Source organism: Suncus etruscus, chromosome 6 (genome assembly GCF_024139225.1).
Source record: "Suncus etruscus isolate mSunEtr1 chromosome 6, mSunEtr1.pri.cur, whole genome shotgun sequence".
Classification (NCBI taxonomy): domain Eukaryota; kingdom Metazoa; phylum Chordata; class Mammalia; order Eulipotyphla; family Soricidae; genus Suncus; species Suncus etruscus.
In genome coordinates, this window is record NC_064853.1 from 43,717,915 (window position 1) to 43,741,205 (window position 23,291).

Consider the following 23,291-nt stretch of genomic DNA (forward strand, 5'->3'; position numbering starts at 1 on the left):
ATTACTGTGAAAGATTTGTTATTCACTTTTGGTCACAATAAAAATTATTTAGAAAAAAATATTGTGACAGATATGTGACCAGAATGATGGAGAAAAATAATTATGTATTCCAATGGAAAGGCCCTCAAAAAAAAAAAAAAGACTTCTTGGAGAATCCTAACACAGGCCAGGAATCTGTCCAGAACCAAGCTTCAGACTTAGTTTAGTAAAGAACCCAGTCCAAAGGCCACCATCTTATACCAAGAGTGCTGGTCCAAGGTATTCTGGGATCCTAGATAATAGAACTGGCTAAGCTTTTCATGTCAAAGTCAGACTGAGTCCTCTTCTGATAAGGTAAGTGGCACATATCTGCCATTTTCACTCCAGCTTTTACCTTTGGAATAGAGCTCATGGGTTCCCTTGTCATTGTCACACATTTAGTCTTGTGGATGCCAAGTGTTGTCCAGTTGACCTCTCCACTTAGCTATATCTGACAGTCTCACCAGTCCCAGTGTCTCTTTTCACAGCTCCTGGCTCAGGAGCTGGTCCTTAGAGCCTCAAAGCAAAGTGCCCCTTTCCTGTCCTAATTGTCCTTGAGCTTCCTGTTTCCCAGGGAAGGCTCTGCACACCAGCTCTAAGTCTCGACATTCTAAGAGAGTTATGTACAGCTATTCTTGCATTCATGAGCCTTTCCTCCAGTTTCTTTGTGCAAAGATAATCTGGCACTGGTCTCAGAGGAGAGACTCATGAATGTGGCTGCCTACCTAGGCCTCCAAATTGACTTCCATCTTGCCCTGGGACTAAGATAAGGTTTCCCTCATAGTTTTGAAGAGATCTCTCTCTATAGATAATTATGAACTCCTTGGATCTCTGTGAATTCCCTCAAAGGGAAATCCAAACACACTTTCTTCTGGTCCCATAAGACAGTCACAAAGCCTTCTTTCCATGTTCCATCGCTATTGGTAAGAAGCCTTACTGGGCCCAGGCAGCAGGAGCTGCCATGGCTGGTTCCAGATGGTGTCAGTAAGAGACTGCCACCTTCAGGACAGAAGAGTTCTTTGATGGAGTTTGGGGGTTTAAGGAAGGAGGACGGACTGTGAGGGCCTCAGACTGTGTTTCAGGACTGTAGTTCCAGGAGTGCTTCACTGCAAAACCTGTACTCTTCCTTTCCCATCGGAAAGTTTGAGCCCAATGGCTTCATCCTTTCCTTGTGTCCCCAGCTAATTTCTTGGTCTGGCTTAGCAGGTTCATAAGAACAACTGAAGCAAATCTCTTTCACTGATAGATCTGCTATGATGTTCAGGAGAGCATAACCCTGAGAGCATCACTGGGGAATGAGTTGGGGATCTATGAGACCTCACAGCTGTGAGCACTACAGAGTAACCTTTGTTTGGCACCCAAGAAAGATTGGACCCATCCACACAGCATAACTGTTTAGACTGACACTCTCAGCACTTAGGTCTAGAGCTGTTTCTCTCTGGTGACCTTGAAGCTGGCAGAGCACATCTCCTCCTGGAAGTTGGTTTTCTCACAGAAGGAGGCACACAAGATCACACTTAGCAAACAAACACTCATTTCTGCCAGTGAGGAGTTTAATAAGAATATTTAGGACTTTCAGTTATTTGCTCATCTACTGAGAACAAGAGAGAAAGTCTGTTCTGAAATCTTGCTCTGTTGGGCCCTGAAAGCTATGCTGAGGGAAGAGTGGGCAGTGCCTCTTTTGCCCACTCAGTGCCAGCAGAGACCAGGAGATGCCCTGAAAAGAAGCCTGTGTATAAACAGCCCTTCACAGCAGAACCTTGAAATGCCTGTTGTTTCCAACTCAAAACTGGATCTATTCCTCCTCTGCTTCTTTGTTCAGTCCTGGTACTCCCCTGTGCCTTAGGAAGGGCCAGAAGTGGCTCTTCAGAGCTAAAGTGTGGTCTAAAAACTTTATCTAATTTTTATATATGTAGAAGAAAACGAAGTGGGGTAAGGTAGCATCCCATGCCCTCAGCCTCTCAAAAAGAAAGTATACCTCAAGTTAATGAAAAAAAAAATGACATCCAAGCCCAGTATCTCCTGAAAAACTTACTTTTGGCCCAAAAGCCAATATCTTGGTTTGGCTACATCTATTTTCTCTGAGATATTATGGTCTGTTTCAAAGGAAAATGCCAGGTTCCCAAAATACAGACTCACCTCAGAAACTTGGAGCCATGGCTTCTGTTCTGAGCTTGGCCCTGGCAAATTGTACTGAACCCTGAGTATCTCTGTGAAGTGGGCCTCAGGACTCAGGAAAACCCCATTTCTCTTGGCAAAGCATTATTCCAGAGATGTGTCAGAAGAAGACTTTGTTGCAGGTTTGATTTAGGCAGGGATGACTCCCAGAGGTAGTGCAGTAAGGGGCATTGTGTTGATAACCAGTTTATTTCCATCAAAACCTTAGCCAGCCTTCCAGAATGGCAAAGGAATGGTGGAAGGGAACAGGAACTGGGCAGTTGCCATCCCCCCAATGGTGAAATTTATTACAGTTCAAGTGGCATAGGGAGCTGACAGTGACAAGCTACAGACTATACCCCTCATGACCAGCCAATTTTGTGGACAGAAACTAAAGAACGTGGGTGGGGAAACCAACCATTCCTGTTTTCTGGAGACAGTCTGAGTTTACATCTTTGTCTTCTGGTGATCATCAGCAGTATTGTCTTTCATTCTGTTACCTCTCTGGAGACCTTCTATAACCCCCAAGTCCCAGAAAAAACAAACCTTTCCTTCTTATTCCCTTCATGGCCTTTATAAAATGTTTCACTTCCAGTTTTACTCAACCTCAGTTGTGGCATCCACAGTCTAAATATTTTACAGCATTGCCACAACGAATTCTTTCTTGCCCTCACATTTTATGAGGGCAATGGAAAGGGCAGCTAGAAGGTATCTGCTGGTCTTTTCCTATGTTTCTCATTCTGGGATCCAGGCAGAAGTGCCCAAATGCACTCAGGGCAATCTGTTCTCCTGACACCAGGTAAAAATTCGAGGAAATAATAACCACAAAAATTACTTAAAATCACTGCTTGGGCATGCCTAAGAATGTACACTCAATGTCTGAGGGTAAATCTAGTTACAAACAAAAGCCACATCCCCTAGTTGGACAATAGAAATCTTCCAAAAAGGAAACAAGAAGCAAGACCTATGGCATACAAATGATATGAGATCACCAAAGCTATGCTTATGTTTTTTGCTGACAATAAACTTATACAGAGCAGAACTGTGGAGTTCCCAGAGCCAGTCAGATACACAAGTTCTTCAGAAATACTGCCTTCCTAATTGTGTTGTGATCATTAGGAGTCTTATAATTATTGAAGTTACTGTGTAGGCAAAGCCAATAGGGTCAAAATTAGAAGATCTCACTAGTCAGGAAGACATTGTCTACCTAAAGGTTCATCAGCACTAAACCTCATTCTCTAACTCCCAGGCTGGTAGGGTCATGAGAAGAATGGTTTGGGTATTGCCTTTCTCCTTTTTCAGCAGTACAGACTGGGAGTAAACTTTAAAAATGTGCTCACAGTTCTAGAGGATAGAAGTTATAAATTTGAGATGCCAAAATGGACAAGTCATGGTCCTCTTCTAGGTTACAGACTTTGTATACTCTTACAAAGAAGGAGGGGGCTAGAATTTACTCTGGATCTATGGATCACAGTGTTGAGGGTTCCAGGCACTTAATTTGAGTGACTTTACAAAATCCTAATTTGGAAATTAGGATTTCAACCTATAAGAAGTCAGAAGTCCAGGAGGCACTGAATGGCATGAACCTGGTATATAGACCCTATGACTACAACTGGGAGGAGGGCCCCATCCCACTTCACAAAAAGGACATTTTAAAGAATTTTATAGGTAGCACTCCTGGAAAAGAACAGAAGAAAGTGATAAAGATATGGGAGTTAGACTTGCACATTTTTAATATACTTGGAATGTAGAGTGCCACTGTGTGTTGGTGTGGGGGGGGGGATGTTGTCAGGGGATTAAAATGACTAGCAAGGGAATTGAGTCTCTAAAGGTCTTTGGTGACCTTTTGAGCAATTGAGTCTTTATCCTTTGAAGAATAGTGAGTCTTTACAGAGTTGGGATGTAACATCCTGAGTGTGCTTACAAAATGCACTCTGGAGCCAATATGGTGTATGGCTTCAAAAGGAGTGAGATTTAAAGCTAAGACTATTGAGGTTGATCATTAAATTGAGGTCTTGCGTAATAAGGGCATAATGAGGATGTGACGAGTACAAGAGATATTCAAGAGAGATAGAATGCACAGAAGTTAGTTAACGATTGGATATGGGACCAAAACAGAATTGAGATTATGTTTGCTTTGGTATCTATATGTCATCATTCAGTGATAAGGAAGGAAGAAGGCTTAAGAAAACAGATAAAGTGTTCCATTCTAGACATGCATCTAAGGCACCAGCTGGACTTTGGGTAGAGATGTGCATCAGACAGCTTCCTACTAAGTCCAAGTACAGAGGAGTGGCTGGAACACCAGTGCTTTTAGGAGACAGTGAAATATCAGGAAACTGGTTGAGCAGTGAGAAGGGGGCCAGAGAAGAGTTTAGAGTAAGGTGATAGTGAGGTTAAATCTATCTCTGAACCCACCACAATACAGATCCTTTGAGGTGTGTGTGGGCAGGGAACTAGGCTATTTGTTTTGTTTTGTTTTTTGTTTACTTTTGGGTTACCCCTGGCAGTGGTCATGGTTTGCTTCAACTCTGCACTCAGGGATCATCTGGCAGGGGTTGGGAAATAATTTAAGGTCCCAAGGGTTCAAACCCAGATCAGTCACATGCAAAGCAAGTGCCTTACCCTCTGCATTATTATTCTAGTCAAGGCTTTGGATATATTTAGTTGTATTTTCTGTGATAAAATGAAAGCTCTTCCTTTGGGTTTAGAAGGCTTTTCTGTCAGACTCTGCTCTACATCATGTCTGCCTGACTCCTTCTCATTGTTTTCCCTCTGTCCTATACACATCAAGCTTTTTTCCAGCTTAGGGCCTTTGCACTTGTGATTCCTTTAGCCTGGAAAATTTTTACCTTGGTATAGCTGTGTCATTTGTTTCAAGCCATGTCTTGGAGGACTCTTCCTTTCTCTGCCATCTCTGACCCCCATTTTTTTTTACTTTTTTTGTTTGTTTGTTTCACTCAGTCTTATATCACCTCTTAGAATGTAACTTTCCCTTGGTTAACCCATACCTAGAGCCATGTCTGGCACACAACAGGTGTTCCATCAATCCTTATGCTCGGTGGAGCCTTTGAAAGAACCATTGGTTCTTCCACTCTGGAAATCTGTCTTGGAGGCATTCTTGGAGGAGTTATGTGTTGAGTGGAGTGCTTTAAATTTGTTTAAATGTCTAATAGGAGATGTTGGCCCTGAAATAGACATGTATTTTTTTTTACCAAAAAATAATATTAAAGCCAGAAAAATAAAGCTTTCAAATGACTTTGAGAGGGCTAAAACTGGGCAGACTGTGTGGGTGTTATGGAAGACAGGATGACTGTGCCTCAGAAATGTTGCATGCCTGCTGATCTAACTCGGGGAGCCAGCACATAAATCTGGTCTTCCTGGGAGGTGAGAACTGGACAAAGGGGGAAAAAACTACAGCTTGAACTGACAACTGAGTTTGGGAAGGTATGTAATGTTTCAGAAATAGATGGTCAGAACCATGCATTTATACCTCATGCTCATTTTGGTATATGTATGACTTTCTAAAAGATATCCTCAGGAATTCTGCTCAAACAGAACTAAAACTTATGGTGTGGGGGAGAAAAAGAGTACTTAAATACTGTTGGCAACAGTTTGATCCCAGCATCATATAAGCATCACCTTGGAAGCTTTCAAGCTCTACTAGTACCATCTGGGTGATCCTATTACAGAGCTTCACCTCACAGACTTCACACCTTAGGCTCTTACCTTGACTCGGTCAAAAAATGTCTATGGAAGAGGTCTCCTGAACACTTTGTTAGAGGTAACATCACTCCCCAAAAAGAAAAGAGAGCCAATACTTAATCTTATCAATGACAAGGATTAGTTCTTCCAGGTGCCCCACTGCATGTGACCTTGAGAACCTTGTCCAACTTCCTTGGCGCCAGTGAAGTTAAATGTAAACTTTCTCCAACTTCCAGTGCTGGTGATCTTGCTAAGGAACTCGGATGAAAAATAATGTGCACACTGAGCTGCTGAGCAGAAAGGGTGAAAAGAAATTCAAGATTGAGCTTATGAAGGCTGCTGCTTCCAGCTCAGCTGTAGTATTCATCAGCAGAGCTGCCTCTGCTTACTGGTCCAGAGACACACTGTGAAGCGAGAACAATCTGATTGGGGCCCTCCTGCTTGGGTGAGCACTGCTGGAGAAAATCACCCAACCAGGCAAATTGGTGCTTCTACAAATTCATGGTCTCCAGTCTCAATCAGGCCTGCAACAGTGCCTGGCAATCCATCTGTGTTTCTCAAGTCAGTCTGTTCTCCTCTGTGGAGGAAGCTAACCCAAGCATCCACCACTCTACTCAAACCCTTTCCTCCCCTTGCACAGGCAAAGTGACCTTGTCTCCTGCCCCAAAGAAAATGCCTTCCAAATTGCAAAGGCTCTGAAATCTGTCGGTATTCTTTCTCCATTCTTCCCTTCCATAGCAGGGAATCTCTTTCTTCTCTACCATCAAAGAGTAATTCCCCTAGAGATTGCACTTTCCATTCCATCTTCACAATAGGAACTTTACAAAGTCTTTAACCTCTAAGTAATGAATGCAAACTCTGGGCTTACACACAGACACCCTCATATATCATTGAACCCTGCAAGCATCAGACATAAAGTGGGCTGGCATATAAAGTGGCATATAAAATAGAATGTCACATATAGTGGAAACACATGGATTTTTGCCATTCTCTTCCCTTTAGGTTTGTTCTTAACCTTCACATCATGAACGATTACATCACCATCAGAGTCTTGACCAGTAACTAGGGGCTTGTAACCTGCTTTTTCAAAAATTGTCTCAAGTCTTCTTTGCCTTCTAATTCTCCAAAGCCTTATGCTTCATGGTCTTATCTTACTGTCTCTTCAGCCATTTTCCTCTGCCAAGTCTTTCCCATCAACATTAAGGTACTAGAGATATTGCATAAAGGAGAAGGGCATGATTAAAGATCTTTACTTTCAAGTTAAGGAAAAGTGGAGAAAACCTTAATGTTGATGGAAAAGACTTGTGGAAACCATATTTCCTCTATACTTATTCTGTTGGCTTCTCTTATTCTTCAAAGCTCTGTGCACTCCTTCCTTTTCTCACTTGATAGTTCTGTGGTAGGAAAGTTTTGTTGTCTAATCATCTTAGACATTTCATCACATCCTTATGGACCAGCTTTTTAAGCTTTTTCTCTTAATTTCTTTGACCCATATTTATACATTGATATTCGCCATTTTGGTGAATTGTACTTTTTATTATATAAGAAGTTAATACATATTTTGTGGCAATAATGTTTCTGAGTGTTTAAATTTTATGCATCTTTTTGAAAATGTTTTGTGGTTAATAATGGTTATAATGGTTAATAATGTTGTTATAAATTTTAGACTTTGGTATAATGCTCAGAAAGTCCTTTCCAACCTCTAAGATTTATAGTAATCCTTATATTTTCATCTAGTAGTATTTTAGTAATACACTGAGTGAAATGGGGATATGATTTTTTTAAGGCAAATCCACCATTTGTACAAGCCACTTTAAGGGTTAATGAAACTTTCCTTTTAATAATTTGAAAAGTTCCCTTCATTGTTTACTAAATTCCTAGCTAGGTGCCTATGTCTACTTCTGAATTTTCTCTTCTGGTTTTATTTGGCTGGGAGTCAGTACAATACAGATCTTTCTTTTGCAGCTATATAATATATTATAATTTGTTTTACTACTCAAAGTATTGGCAAATCCTCCCTTTAATTGGAGGGAAAAAGTATCCTTGTTGAAAGATGAGAGTCTGGAATCAGTTTGACTGGGCTCATAATCTTACATGCTATGACCAAATACAGATAAGTTACCTAATTCAGCTTTACTGAATTAGCATCAGCTTCTGCTTCTGTAAAAATGAGGAGAATAGTAGTATTCACAATGGTAGTCTGCTATAAGAGTTCATGAAAAAAATGAAGATATGACATTTTGGGGATACCAGCTGGCATCTCTGATGTTCTTCCTCCTCCATCTCAAGGAGAGCTTGGCTCTTTTCACCTGTTCATTTTAACAAATGTGTATTACAACTGTTTCAAGTTCCAAAAAAATAAATGAGCAAGGACCTTGCCAAGAAATGATGCTAAAGGCATATGCAACCAGAGAATCATTATCTTCTTGACAGTATGAACTCTTTAGGAAAATTACATCTCTTATGTTTCTGCCTATCAATACTAAATTTTTTGTTTTCCTTCTATAGCTCGTTTGTTGTTTTAGGGCTGCATTTGATTTGCTAGCACTTAGCATATTGGATTTTTTTGACTGAGGGTGTATCCATGTGTGAGTGGGTGGGCATAAATATGTGTATCCTACATGCTGTCTTTATGGAGAACTTGTATTATTGCCGATTTAAACAACCTGGCTATTATCGTGTGGGACTTGGAAGCACTTACTATGAAAATATCTCTCCCTAGGTATATTTTAATTTCCTTAAAATTTTCCCTTCTCGGGCCGGGCGGTGGCGCTGAAGGTAAGGTGCCTGCCTTGCCTGCGCTAGCCTTGGACGGACCGCGGTTCGATCCCCCGTGTCCCATATGGTCCCCCAAGCCAGGAGCAACTTCTGAGCACATAGCCAGGAGTAACCCCTGAGCGTTACCGGGTGTGGCCCAAAAAACAAAAAAAACAAAAAAAAAATTTTCCCTTCTCACAATTTTGACAATTCAGCTATCCATTTATATTGGTATCTTTGGTTAAGATTTCAAATTTATTTATTTTTTGGGGGGAACCACACCCTGTGATGCTCAGGGGTTGCTTCTGACTATGCACTCAGAAATCACTCCTGGCTCGGGGGACCGTAAGAGATGCTGGGGGATCGAACCAGGGTTCGTCCTGTGTTGGCCATGTGCAAGTCAAATTCCCTACAACTGTGCTATGACTCTGGGTCCAAGATTTCAAGTTTATTATCATAATAACCACACAATCTTCTCTAATTCTCTTAGCTCCTTAACTCTGGCATCCTATCTCTTTCCATGTATTTATTTATCTTTTGCTTTCCTAAATAGAACATTCAAATTTTCCCCTTTATTGATCTCTTTATAATGTTATTTTTCTTCTTTTATTTATTTGCATTATGTTTCCTTCTCTCCTAATCTTGTTTTTTTCACATTATAGCTTTCCGAATTTAATACTCATTTAACTTCTTTTATTATCTAATAACAAATAAAGCTATGAATTTTCTCTTAAGTTCAGCTTTGGCCTAATGTTATCAGCATTATTGTAGTCTGCCTTGACTGTTTTCGTTTTTTCTTTGAAACTAAAAACTATTATAGAAATGATTTTGTGACTTTTCAAAAGGTTTGGGAGCCCTTTCTTTATTGTTATTATTGGTCTGCTCTGTCAACAGTAAAAGGACATCCCAGTTTTTGCTTGGTTTGGAAATTCATGAAGATTTTCTGCCTTATTACCTATTTCAATGTCCATTTTTTGCCATATTCCATGTAGCTTTAATTAAGAAGGTGATGTTCCTCACATCAGATTAATACTTTGTTTTTCATTTCTTCAATTTATAAACCAATTTGATCTGCTTAAGTGTTTTTGGAGCATAAAGCACCATCGCTGCCAGGCCTTTTGGAATATGCACATCATTTATATTTTAAGTATCATCTTTGGATTTCTTTTTGCTTTGTCATACCCCTGGTAATTGAGATATCATTTTCAAAGTAGTGAAGCTAGAAATGACAACACAGAAGAAAACACTAATAGAAAAGGGTTTTTCAACAAGCCCCTTTTATTTTCTACTCAAGATCATATTAAATAATAATCTGTTATTATGTTTTGCAATTATACATCCACTTGCTAATGAGTTCTCTACCATGTGTTTTTGTCTGAGCCATGTGCAAGTTCTGTGACAAGTTCTTTTGTTTTTTTTGTTTTTGTTTTTGTTTTTGGGCTATACCCGGCGGTGCTCTGGGGTTACTCCTGGCTGTCTGCTCAGAATTAGCTCCTGTCAGGCACAGGGGACCATATGGGACACCGGGAATCGAACCAACCACCTTTGGTCCTGGATCGGCTGCTTGCAAGGCAAACGCCGCTGTGCTATCTCTCCGGGCCCGACAAGTTCTTTTGTAAAGTTAAGAGACACGAACACACTGGTAACTTTTCCAAAGGAAGAAGCACTATTTCCCTCTTTAGCCTGGGTGATAGATGGAAATTACATCTAGTTATAACTTTTTGTTTTATTCCTCCTTGACACTATGAAGAAAACTCATTTTCTTCCTCTGACAAAAATACTCCAATATAACATACAAGTATAATTTTTAGGGCAAAAAAGATAAGACCTTTATAGGAAACAAATATTCCTGTTTCTTTCCATTGTTACAACAAAAATGATTTATGTACTAGAATGGAAGGCCAACTTTTGTAAGGTCACATTCTAGCAATGTCTGCTTATCAGTTCTATCTATGCTGCTGTAAGAAAAAAAAAATGTTTGTTGGGAGCTATAGAGACTCCTGGCCCTGAAAAAGGATCAGTCAGGAGTTTTGTGTGTTTTGATAACATCTAAGGATCTGCCTTTAATATGAAAATTCTTTCATGTGGTTTTTACACTTGCCACCAGCAGTATTTCTTAAGTCCCAACTGTACATTAGCATCACCTAGATTACTTTTTTTTTTTTTTTGGTTTTTGGGTCACACCTGGCAGCACTTAGGGGTTACTCCTGCCTCTATGTTCAGAAATTGCTCCCGGCAGGCTCAGGGAACCATATGTGATGCGGGGATTCGAACCACTGTCCTTCTGCTCACAAGGCAAACACCTTACCTCCAGGCTATCTCTACGGCTCCTCACCTAGATTACTTTTAAAATCTGTGTAGTCCTGGGCCCCAAGCTAATTGACCCTACCCAAATGAAAAAAAAATGAATATTTATAACTTGAATTTTAAGTTTTAGCAATCCTTAGATGTGAAGCCTGTTATCTTCTATTATCTTAGCATTTCCTCTACTTTTGATCATCCCTGTCCTTTTGTTTTAGCCAGTATCTTATTCCAAATTAAGGGTTATATTTTACTGGGATAACCTGTAAATATTTTTTGTAATGAATGATGTTCAATCTCTCTTTGGGGTACCTCACTTTAAATTTCTCCTCTTTATGTTCCCTTTATATTTCTTTGATATTTTTCTTAATTGACTGTTTTTCTCTTTTCCCTTTGGTAATTTTGAAGATAAGCTACTTTGTAGTCCATTACTAATTACACATAACATGCTTAAAAACATGCTCTAGACATATTTCTCTAATTAATCACAGAAACAGAATTTCTTGAAAGAAGAGAAAATTAGCATATCTCTTGCTCCAATGTTATTCTATCAATATAAACTGGAATGTTTTACCCTGAGGTCTAAGGATATTATATCTTCTCTTCCAAGGAATATTTTTATCCTTCCATTTTGCTTTATAACATATACATAACAATTATTTTTATTTATTACCACATTTGCTTTATTTGCTCATTGTCAATCTATTATTTTTATTCGTTCTAACTTTCTTAAACTTGAGTACATTTTGATTCATCTTAGTTGAATAGTAAGCATCTTCAAGTTGTTTTATGCATTTTTTATGAATTTATGTATATAAATAATACATTTTGATAGCTTTAATATCAGGGTAAATTTTGTTCATCTTAGATTTTTAACAAGTTGATCACCTATATCCCATTTCCCTGAAAATTTTTTTAGAGCTAGATCTGTATAATGTCTAAGAAAAATGCACTGTAGTCATTTTTTCCAAGTTTTATAACACCAGTGTCCTTCCATATTTTTTATAGATTATGGCCAATTTTGTTGAATGACACTTAAAGCAGGATGGGGATATAAGGCACCTAAATTTATGTCACCATGTGTTCATATGGTAGCAATAATTAAATATTCATTAATTTGTCAAATATTAATTAAGCACCTACAGGCATTGTGGAAACCACTAGAGATTCAGAAGAAACAAATGGTCAAGGTTTCTTTTGTGGAGTATAAGTGTGTGTGTGTTGAGACTAGAAAAATACATACCACTGATAACTTTAAAAAATTGAACCAGGGGGCCGGAGAGGTGGCGCTAGAGGTAAGGTGTCTGCCTTGCAAGTGCTAGCCAAGGGCATCCCATATGGTCCCCCCAACCCAGGGGTGATTTCTGAGCATTTAGCCAGGAGTAGCCCCTGAGCATCAAACGGGTGTGGCCCCCCAAAAAAACAAACAAAAAATTGAACCTGGGCCATGAAGGTAGGGCGCTTGCCTTGCATGCAGAAGGGCAGTGGTTCGAAACTCCGCATCCTGTATGATCCCCCGAGCCTGTCAGGAGGGATTTCTGAGTGTAGAGCAAGGAGTAACCCCCAAGCGCTGCTGTGTGTGATCCAAAAAAAAAAAAAAAATTGAACCAGATAATAATATTATAAAGTGATGAAAAAGAGTTCCTAGGGATAGCTGCTCAAATTTCTAAAATAGTGCTCTGGAATGTTAGATCAGGGCAACCCTAGAAAAAGTGTATAAAGAATAAAATGATGGTTGAAGGAATGGAGGGGGGGGGGATTTAGATTATGCTGATTATTTTGTCCTCTACAGTGCCTCCATTTGTTTACATGCTGGTGACATCACTTAATAATTTTTTCTTCCCTTGAAAACATTGTCTCCAGTTGGCTTTAGAATTGTTTCATTGAGACAAAACATCTTCCCTTTTGTTCTTCAAAGCCTTTGGGTTAGGATTCCTCATTGCTTGCATTATTTCTCAGCTGGATTACCACAAGATAGAGGTAGAATAGCTGCAGTGGAAAAGGGGGTTGACGGGAAGCAGCCATATCCAGCTAGATTCCATATGTCTGTACTTATTACATGATGCTTAGGGATCCATAAATGGATTCTCACACATTCTAGGAGCACCTCTAAAAACTTAGTCTTGAACTACTGAGCATTGCTATTCTTATACTGGAAGCCAATTTTGAGGGGTAGCTAAGAACTTGATCCCTGGAGTCAAATGGAAATAGATGTACGTGGGCTTATATTTGCTGCTACCATTTACTGACTTCGTGCCCTGGCAAATTATTTGATCTCTGTGTGGTCTCAGTGTTTATATCTTTAAATCGGGTTAATAACAATACCTACTTTATGGTGTTATTGTGAGTAATTTATCATAATACTTATATTATGCTTACACTCAACTCAATAATATATAGTCAGAATGGCTATAACTACATTGTATATCACCTCAAACCTTTTCTCTACCTTTTTGCCATAGTTCAAACTATATTTATAAAGTATAACATTTATATTTATATTTATGTATTATAAAGTATAAAGATCATAGTAAAAAACTACATGTGTCTTAAGGATCACGTTCACTTTGCTGAATCTGATGTGGGTAGGGGGCAAGCGGATCTTCCAATAGCAGACTTGAAACAAAATAAATAATGCAGAAAAGGGGGGAAATGGATTAAACAGAGAGAAAGGAGAAATCAGCATAATGGGTCATCAGTTTCTTTGTATTGCACGTTTTTCTTTTGCAAATATTACTTTTTTGCATCTTAGCTCCATTATAATTAATAAGTAAAATAGTTTACTTTTATCAATATTCTTAGAGATACAAAATTTCCCCCCCAAAAAAACAAACAAAACAAAAAAAAACCCTGTTTAGAAAAAATTAAACTTGTCGCACTCCTGCCAGATGTGTTACCCCCCCACCCCCGAAAAAAAGAAATACAAAATTTCAATATAAATTTTCTAAAGGGATTTAAACCTTTGCCTATATTTGGGTTTTGCTGTCTTTATATTTATATTCATATATATAAAAAAGTGCTTAGAATAAGCCTATCTCATTTTTCAGTAAAAAATACTTAATATGACTTTCATTTTATAAAAAATAAAACCTGCCTGGAAATCTATTTCCCTGATGCAGCTTTTACTTAGGGGCTCATGTCCAGTTTTTGTCCATAAATAAATAAATGTTTAATAGCATTAATCAAAAATATGCTTATAATTTTGTGATCTACTGTTTTAGTCAAAATGATGTTTAACATTCTTCTTTCTACATGCTCACATTTATCACTTTAATGGTTGTGTTCCAACAGCATCACATTAAAGGCGGTGATTTACCTCACATTGTGGAGCTGACATATAGGTTGTTCACATTCTTTCCCTGTAATAAAATTATGTCCCTATAACCATCTTTGTCCATGTGCCTCTTTTTCTTTCGAATTAATTCCTTGAGATTACCAAGTCAGAATATGTGAATAGTTTTGTGGCTGTTGATAAGAATTCATATGCTCCCTTTCCAAAATGATTATATCAACTTTATTCTGCAACAGCCAATACATACATATGAATTTCCATGCAGCCTCAACAGTGAATGTTGTACTTTTTTCTTCATTTTTCCCTAGCCAAAAGAACTCTGTTTTCATATTAATTCTATTTTATCTTATGAGTCCTTTGAGTATACTCTTTGCTCATCTTGAGGATGTTCTTATATGGCTATAAAAACTCTAATTCAATATTGATATTTGCCCTTTGGCATAATTGTTGCAATTATTTGTCTTTTGTTCTATTATTTTTCCTTCTAATTTGAGTTCAGTGTTTGTTTTTCCATACACAGCACTCCTCTTGCTTCATCCTTGTACAAAGGTCTGTTACTCTAAGGGAGGGTAACAGAAGGGTAATTAGGAAGATTTTCAAAGGAGTAGATGCCTTAGCAGGGGTCTCAAACTCGCGGTCCGCAGGCCATTTGCGGCCCTCCGTACAACATTTTGTGGCCCTGCCCTAGAGGAATCTTTTTTTGTTTTGTTTTGTTTTAGTTGTTTGGGTCACACACCCCAATGTTCAAGGCTTACTACTGACTTTGCACTCAAGGATCACCCCAACTTTGCCTCCTGCAACCCCCAGGTAAATTGATTTTGAGACCCCTGCCTTAAAGGAATGTAGAAACCTTTCTAGGCAGTGGACATTGTGCCAAAGTGAGACACTACCTTTATGTCCCTAATTTCTTCCAAAATATCGTTCTCCAAAGATGGCATTTTCCTGTACATTTTCAGCATCATTTTGGACCTTGAAGCTACCTAAATCTTTAGTGCACATCTGTCATTTTTCCACAAAAAATGTTCAAAAAAGATTCATTGACTTAAAGTATCTTTGCTTAGTTTTTTGTTGGGACCACCAAAGAGCATGCAGGTAATTCCTATGTGAGTACATTGGAAGAGCGAATGAAGACCAAAAGAAAACCAAATCCTCCATATCCATATTTTGTGAAAAGGCCCCTGTTTAACATCCAAAACCTTAGCCAACCATATGTCTCTGCCTAGAACTCAGAGCCCAAACAGGTTCAATCCTTGTGAACATCTCTTTCCTTTGCTTTTTAGCTAAGGACCAGTGTTACTTGCTAGCTCATGTCCTCAATGGGATGCTGGAATGCTAACCACCATTATTCTTCTCTTGCAGTTTCCTGCTTCTTCAATTTTACCAGCCCCTCAGGGGTTGTCCTGTCCCCCAACTACCCAGAGGACTACGGCAACCATCTGCACTGTGTCTGGCTCATCCTGGCCCGACCTGAGAGCCGCATACACCTGGCCTTCAACGACATTGACGTGGAGCCTCAGTTTGACTTTCTGGTCATCAAGGATGGGGCCACTGCTGAGGCTCCTGTCCTGGGCACCTTCTCAGGAAACCAGCTTCCCTCATCCATCACAAGCAGTGGCCATGTGGCCCGTCTTGAGTTCCAGACAGACCACTCCACAGGGAAAAGAGGCTTCAACATCACTTTTACCAGTGAGTCTTCCCTCTGGCCTCTGAGGGTGTATGGGAGTGGTCTCAGGAGTGTTGATGTGGACCAGGTCCCACCTGGGCACGTCAGGCTTCCATGTAGCCATAAGAACTAGTATAGTCCTCCCTCTGGAGTGATCACATTTTTCCCTTTTAGATAGATATAAAGTAAATGAGCCTCACTGCTCCTACCTCCCCTTGAAGACCCAATTGAAGTCAGGAAGGCTCGGGGGAAGAAATCTTTGCTGGGAGTATCTCTCTGCTCTCCTCTAGCTGCCACTGAGAGCTATTTACTTTAGACTCTAGGTATTCCTGATAGTATTGCTCACACTCAGAGGCCTGGTCAAATCAGAAATGAAGAAAGATCTGGGAAATTGTTTCTTTTCCTTCTTCGGTGTGAAACATTCTGGACAGTAACATGCATTGTTGTGTGCTGAACACCTGCTCTCTAGGTTGGCTCTCTATCACCATCATGGCCCATGCCCTCCTCCCCAAACTCTTCTAAGGCTAAGCTACATCTTTTTCACATGCCAGGAAACCAAGGCATAAGCAGGTGCCCATCGAAAGAAGGCAGCACTTAACCCCACAGTTTAGAACTTTGGTTCACAGACACTGGGTAATAAATCCACATCTCTTTTGTGTATGTTGCTAAGTGTATTTGTACTCTGAGTGTGAGTTGAAAAGACAAATACCTAAATTTCTGGCCTCAAAGCTCTATTCCTCCTTCTTACCCATATTTCTAAGCATAGGATGACCTCATGGCTATAGGAAAGTTGGGGAGACATAAGTCTGAGCTGTTTTGGGCTTTTATATCAGAAGGTTTTTGGAGGGGATTCTCCTGGACTCTTCCTGGGATGATCACCATCACCTCTGGTCAAATGGCTCACAGGAATGAATGTCCAGACTTGCTAGCCTCTTGCCTCCTGCCAGCCACAACATCCTGTGGGACTCTCTGTGCTGGTTCATCTTTGCTCAGGGATTTTCCAGGCTTACAGACAAAGCTTTCCCAATGCTCAGACTCGGTCTGTACATCCAAGCAAGCTGGTCCTCAGTGTAATGCTGCCATCCCTCAAATAGAAGGAAGCTGGGGTGTTGTGGTTTCCAAGCCCCCAGAGATTTGAGAATGGGGGCAGCCTGAGAGAAGGCTGAGTGGATAGGCAGTGGGGAGGGGAAGAAGAAAGAGAACTCACACACGTGAAGGAGCTCTTGTCTTATTCCAGGAGCTGAACATTCTTCACTTTCAAACTATTTATTTTCCTTTCATTTTCTTGCCTGCAAGGGCTGAGTCATCTCATGTTCTAGGTTGAGAAATGGCATGATGACGTAGGCCGCCCTATGGGAAGTGAAGTTCCCGTAGACTTTCAGACATTCTAGCTCTTTGTTCCCAGTATGTCTTCAGTTGCTTGGGAATGGGCATTGGGTGACGAAGGGAGGGAAGTGACTTCTGACTGGGCTAACTTCAAGGCCTATCCTGCTTGATGCTGAATGTCTTCTAGTGAACTGGACTTAGAGTTGCACTCCCCTCCCACATATATGACCCCTCACTATGAACATTAAGGAGGCATGAGAATGGATTTGACACTAAAGAAGCAAACTTGCTCCTTGGTTAAGTGCATGCCTCAATTTTCTTCTTTATAAACAGTGGTAGTAATGAACTCTCCCAGGAATCATGGAATGGCACAAATGAGTCCACTCAGCAGCAGCCCTTTCACTTCCAGTGTGTTTCTCTCCAGTATCCAGGAAAATAGCAGTAAAATTCAACAAGTCCCACGTGTTGCCCCCAACGTCCTAGCTATAGAGTGTCTATCTCTTGCTTAGGTTCTATAGGAATCAGGGGAAGCCATTGTTTTCTATGGGGATGTCTCTGCATATTAGCTCTGTCTAATCTTTACTTGGCCCCCATTTCCAGCCTTCCGCCACAATGAGTGCCCAGATCCTGGTGTTCCAGTGAATGGAAAGCGGTTTGGAGACAGCCTTCAGCTGGGTAGCTCCATCTCTTTCCTCTGTGATGAAGGCTTCCTGGGGACACAGGGCTCGGAGACCATCACATGTGTGCTGAAGGAGGGCAGTGTGGTCTGGAACAGTGCAGTCCTGCGCTGCGAAGGTATGTACCTGAAACTGCAGCCAGAAAGGCTGAGGATGAATATGAGCAATAGAGAAGGGCAGGATTAATTCTGTCTTCCTGTCATCTCAGTACTGGGATCACCCTCTTGTCTTCCAGCCCCTAGACTGCAAATGGTGCATAGAAATACACTTGCTTAAACTTCAAAAGTCCCTAATTTTTCCATGGAGAACTCTCCCTGTCAAAGGCTCTGCCATCTGCTCCTGCCCAGGGCGCCCCACTTGCGTCTGTGGCACTGTGTGAGGTCACGTCCCTGTTTGTCAAGCTGCCTGTCACTTTTGCTTCCTCTACCTGTGCATTCCTTGGTGCTCTGGGACATGTCCCAGTCCTGGCCTTTGTGTCCCTGTTAAATACTGAAATCTTTGCAAGTCAGTCTCCAGGAGGCTCAACACAAACCAACAGCAAGAGGCAGCCTGAAGCAGGCCTCAAGTGTTATCAACCTTCCTGCCACAAAACAGGATTTTATTCTGCTTCAGAAACAAACCAAGTGTTCTACCAAACTGTGGGCATTTAAAACACAGGCTAAAGGCCAGAGAGAGAACTCAGGGGTTAGGGACACAAGCCCTTCTCACCACCATCCTGCACCCAAGCACTCCCAGGTGTAGTTCTAGATGTCTCCCCAGCACTGCAGGGCCCAAGCAGCATCACCAGACCCAACCATTGAACCTTCTGATTGGTTGGCAAGTATCAGCAGGAGTAACCCCACAGCCCTGTTATTTGGGGAGGTCCCAAGTTAACAATGGAATAAAAAGCAGAGCACAGAATAAGCTCTTGGAGCACAGGAACCATATCAAACTTGTATGCCAAATGCATACAAATGCATAGTGTTCAGTAGAGACTGGGATAAGTGGCTGAGTGTTGAGTCTCCTGTCCATGGAGGCAGCTCTCCTTTAGGAACCAGAAAACTTCCTCTTCTCCTCTTGCCTAGCAGCAGGGAATGACCAAGAGGTCCTTCTGTGTACTAAAATCCCAAACCTGAGTGCTCCTGCCAGCTAGCAGGAAAAAGTGAGCCAGCAGGGGAGTGTGCCCTGAACTGTCAGGTGGGAGAGAAGAGACCACCCAGATCACAAGACACATGGCACATGATCTGAGATCCTGTTCACAGTGTGGGAACGTAGGTCTGGAATCCTCATTCTAAAGTCACCTTATTCCTCAGTGTCTGTTCCTGATGAACAGAAGGGAAATGAAAGAACTCTGGAGGCCAGGGCACCCTCTGGCATAAAGGATTCAGACTGTTAGACTTCCCTTACTGGCTCATAAGTATCAAGACTAGTGAGTCCTCTTGGGCTCACATCCCCACCACTGGCATGTTACTTGACTCTTGGTAAATATCTTAGTGAATCTTGGTAAATTGGTTTATATTAGGTTACAAACCCCTAAAGGCCTCTAGAGATCTCACTTCCCTTAAGCTGCCTTTTTCCTCCAAGCTGAACATCCAGCGAATCACCATGGGCATGTAATGGTGTCACATCTGTAAAGTGTTTTTCTTCACCATGAATTCACCCACTCTGGGGAGGCAGATCTTGACAGAGGTGGCACCCCTAATGCTCAGATGTGGCTCTGAGCATTCTTTTAATGTGAAAGCAGCCCCCCCTTTTTATCAGACTCATCAGATAGGTACTCGTGCACTTAGGGGGACCAAAGTGTGTGTTTCTATTCTCCCAGAGGCCTGCCCCAAACACAACACTAACAGATTCCTTCCCAATTTGCCAGGTACCACTCATCTGGCCCCATCTTCTGCCATATTCCCTCCTTCGGTGAGTGCCAGAGCCACAATCTGCTCTCCAGTCTTACCACTCTTAGGGGCAGGATGGAGAGACAGGGTCAGACTGTTCAGTGGGAGGGGAGTCATCCCTGTGTTGGTGTTGTTAGGTGAAGCACACAGCCCTGCAAAACAGCTCCGTGGAGCTCCAGAACCTCTGTGCTTGTCTGAAACCCCTTTTCTTCCACCCAGTTTTCCTCATGCTATTAGCCCCATTTCATCTAAGACATTTCTGTTGTTGTATCCTGCTGGTATATTGGCCGGTCTCCCATTTCTCCCAAGACCCTTCACTCTTCATGGGGTCACTTCAAGACTATTCGATTAGACATGGTTACATACCTCTTTACCACTTCCTCAGACCAAGCACCCCATTACTCCTGAGCCCTCCGGGGTTCAGCCCCCAAAGAGTTGACCCTCTCCTCGCCTCTGAGCAAGAGGGGTGATAAATTAGTAACTGTAGACTTTCCCTCTTCTAACTTCACACCAACCCCCACCCTCCTAGTCCATTATCCTGACAATACAGAGAATCCCCAGACCCAATGTGAACTTACACAGACCCAAGAATGGTGCCTTTGTTTATAGTCAGCCCACTATGTTATGGACAAAGATCTCATTCTGAAATGGAAAATATCTCTTTCACTCTGTCCCTGGGGAAAAAAGGGTGGGGTGGACAATGAGGTCAGGATACACTATGGACCACCAGAAATGGGGCGAACAGAGTGTGACGGGTATGTGTTGGAAGTCTGTTTTGGGAATGTTGAGATAGCATATTAGGCAGGCAGCATGGGGCCTGATGCCACTTAGAGTGGGCAGTCTCAGACTTAGAAGAGAGGAGCAGATAGGTGATCTGGAAAACACCCCCAAACACACAGCAAGACTCTGGCCCCTCTTTCTCCCTCCCACCCGGACCCCTAACCTTGAGACGGCCCTGCTTGTAATCAATATCTTGGTCTTTTCCATTTTTTTTCTCATTTTGTTTTTGATTAAGTATCCCCACCTTGTGGACAATTAAATGCAGAAACTAATGGTCTTTTTTAAAAATCTTTTAATATATGCTAAGAGCCACTTAGCTTTGGAGAGGCTCTAATGGCACAAGGGAGAAAATGGCTTCTTCTCCTAAATTTAGAAAGAAGAACTATCATCTGGCTGCTCTAGAGAAGAAGGAGGCAAACTTATTCTTAAAGGGCCAGCCAAGATGGGATTCAAGATCTGTGGACCCTGAGTCTCTACTCAGCTCGACATCAGAAGGAGAAATCAGTCTAAGATGAGCCACCAATGGATGAACTGAACTTGGTCATGGGACTGTGGCTTGCTAATCATTAGTCTAGAGATTCTAGTTGAATCAGAAATTTTATAAGACACATTTACAGTAACTGATTGCCTCTTCCTGTCATTTATCTTACCCTTGTCTCTTTGAAGGCCAAGTGTTTCCATCTCCCCTAATTTCCAGCCCTGCTAAGGAAGTATCTATAGTTATTGTCTCCAAAGGATGCAAAGAGGTGAAGACCCTACTCCAGGGTCCTCCTAGCTTGTGAAGAAGGCAGAATTCAAACCCTAGCTCCTGGCTAGTGTTAATTATATTTTTTTCAAAATTGTATCACTAGATGTTGCAGCAATAGTACAACAAGTAAGGAGTTTGACATGTATATATGTGTGTAGCCAATCTGGATTGGGTCCCAGCATCTCATATGGTCCCCTAATCAGGAGTGATCCCTGAGCTCAGAACCAAGGGTAAGTCCTGAACAACACTGAATGTGAACCCCAAACAAAACACAAATTTATATCAACAGGGTGTCATTTCAAACTTATTTGTGAAATGAATTAAAGGTGGCTACAAATAGGATAAAAAGCAGGTTTTCTGCTTTCCATATCCCAGTAGAAAATTAAAACAAAAGGAAGCATATTGTCTGTCTCAAAAGACAAAGCACACAGGACCCCACATGGCCACATCAGAAACTGACAGCACAAAATAGAATGCCAGCAGGAAGACAAGGATATCAGTTCTGACAATAAAGGTAATTAAACTCCTAATTAAAAGGAATCTCAAACTTGCTTTTAAAAAGATCCCACTTTACCAAAAAAAAAAAAAAAGGAGATGGATTATCTACCATGGGTATGTGTTTTAATTTACAAAATAAGGCATGGTGGTTGCAAAAAAAATTTAAACACACCAGTATGATTAAGTTCAAAGTGAAAATGCTCCTTATCCAACCCCACTCCCCAGAGGAAGATGGTTTAACAATGTGGTGTAAACACATCCACATTTTTTGGTCTCTGAGTATATATCAAATGTGTTACTTGTATAATCAGAAACAAACAGCCCTATAAAAAAAGGAAGATCAATTCTCTCCCTTCCCACAAGAGAAATTTCAGCAACGGTTATAGCTCATTTAGGCCTCCAAGGAAGGAATAAGGGTAGTTATTGAGTTTCTAACATTATCTCATTTAATCTTCTTGTCACTCTTGTGTGAAAGAAAAGAGAAAATAATCGTGCTTTATACTTGAAAATCTTCAAACCAGTGCAGTGAATTAACTTGCCTAAGATCAGACACTGAATAAAAATTGAGCACTTTGACATCTGAACTGTTAGGGGAGGAGCTTTGCACATATTGACCTATAGGACCCACATATCAACATCATGAGGTGGGTTCAGGTACTGATAACATCTTCATTTCATAGATAAGGAAACTGAACAACAAAGTAGCTAAAGAGCTGATTTCCCCAGACATACAATCACCTAAGTTTTGATAAAGGAGCAAGAAATCCTAAATGGAGCAAAGAAAGCCTCTTCAACAAGTGGTGTTGGCACAACTGGATAGCCACTTGCAAAATATTGAACTTAGACCCCCAGCTAACATTATGTACAAAGGTTAAATCCAAATGGATTAAAGACCTTGATATCAGACCCGAAACCATAAGATATATAGAACAACACGTAGGTAAAACACTCCAGGACATTGAGACTAAAGGCATCTTCAAAGAGGAAACTGCACTCTCCAAGTAAGTGAAAGCAGAGATTAACAGATGAGAATATATTAAACTGAGAAGCTTCTGCACCTCAAAAGAAATAGCGCCCAGGATACAAGAGCCCCCCCCCACTGAGTGGGAGAAACTATTCACCCAATACCCATCAGACAAGGGGCTAATCTCCAAAATATACAAGGCACTGACAGAACTTTACAAGAAAAAAACCCATCTAATCCCATCAAAAAATGGGGAGAAGAAATGGACAGACACTTTGACAAAGAAGAAATACAAATGGCCAAAAGATACATGAAAAAAATGCTCCACATCACTAATCATCAGGGAGATGCAAATCAAAACAACTATGAGGTACCACCTCACACCCCAGAGATTGGCACACATCACAAAGAATGAGAGCAAGCAGTGTTGGTGGGGATGTGGAGAGAAAGGAACTCTTATCCACTGCTGGTGGGAATGCCGTCTAGTTCAACCTTTATGGAAAGCAATATGGAGATTCCTCAAAAAACTGGAAA

At 41.0% G+C, this 23,291-nt stretch overlaps 1 protein-coding gene across 1 annotated transcript in view; it reads left to right on the plus strand.

Annotated features, from left to right (window-relative positions):
- Positions 1-23,291, plus strand: part of CSMD2 (CUB and Sushi multiple domains 2) — a 638,485-nt gene that overhangs the window by 366,434 nt on the left and 248,760 nt on the right. The window contains exons 14-15 of the mRNA XM_049775147.1: positions 15,590-15,916; positions 17,820-18,014. Of these exons, the coding sequence (XP_049631104.1) occupies positions 15,590-15,916; positions 17,820-18,014 (522 nt within the window). The remainder of the gene's footprint in view (positions 1-15,589; positions 15,917-17,819; positions 18,015-23,291) is intronic.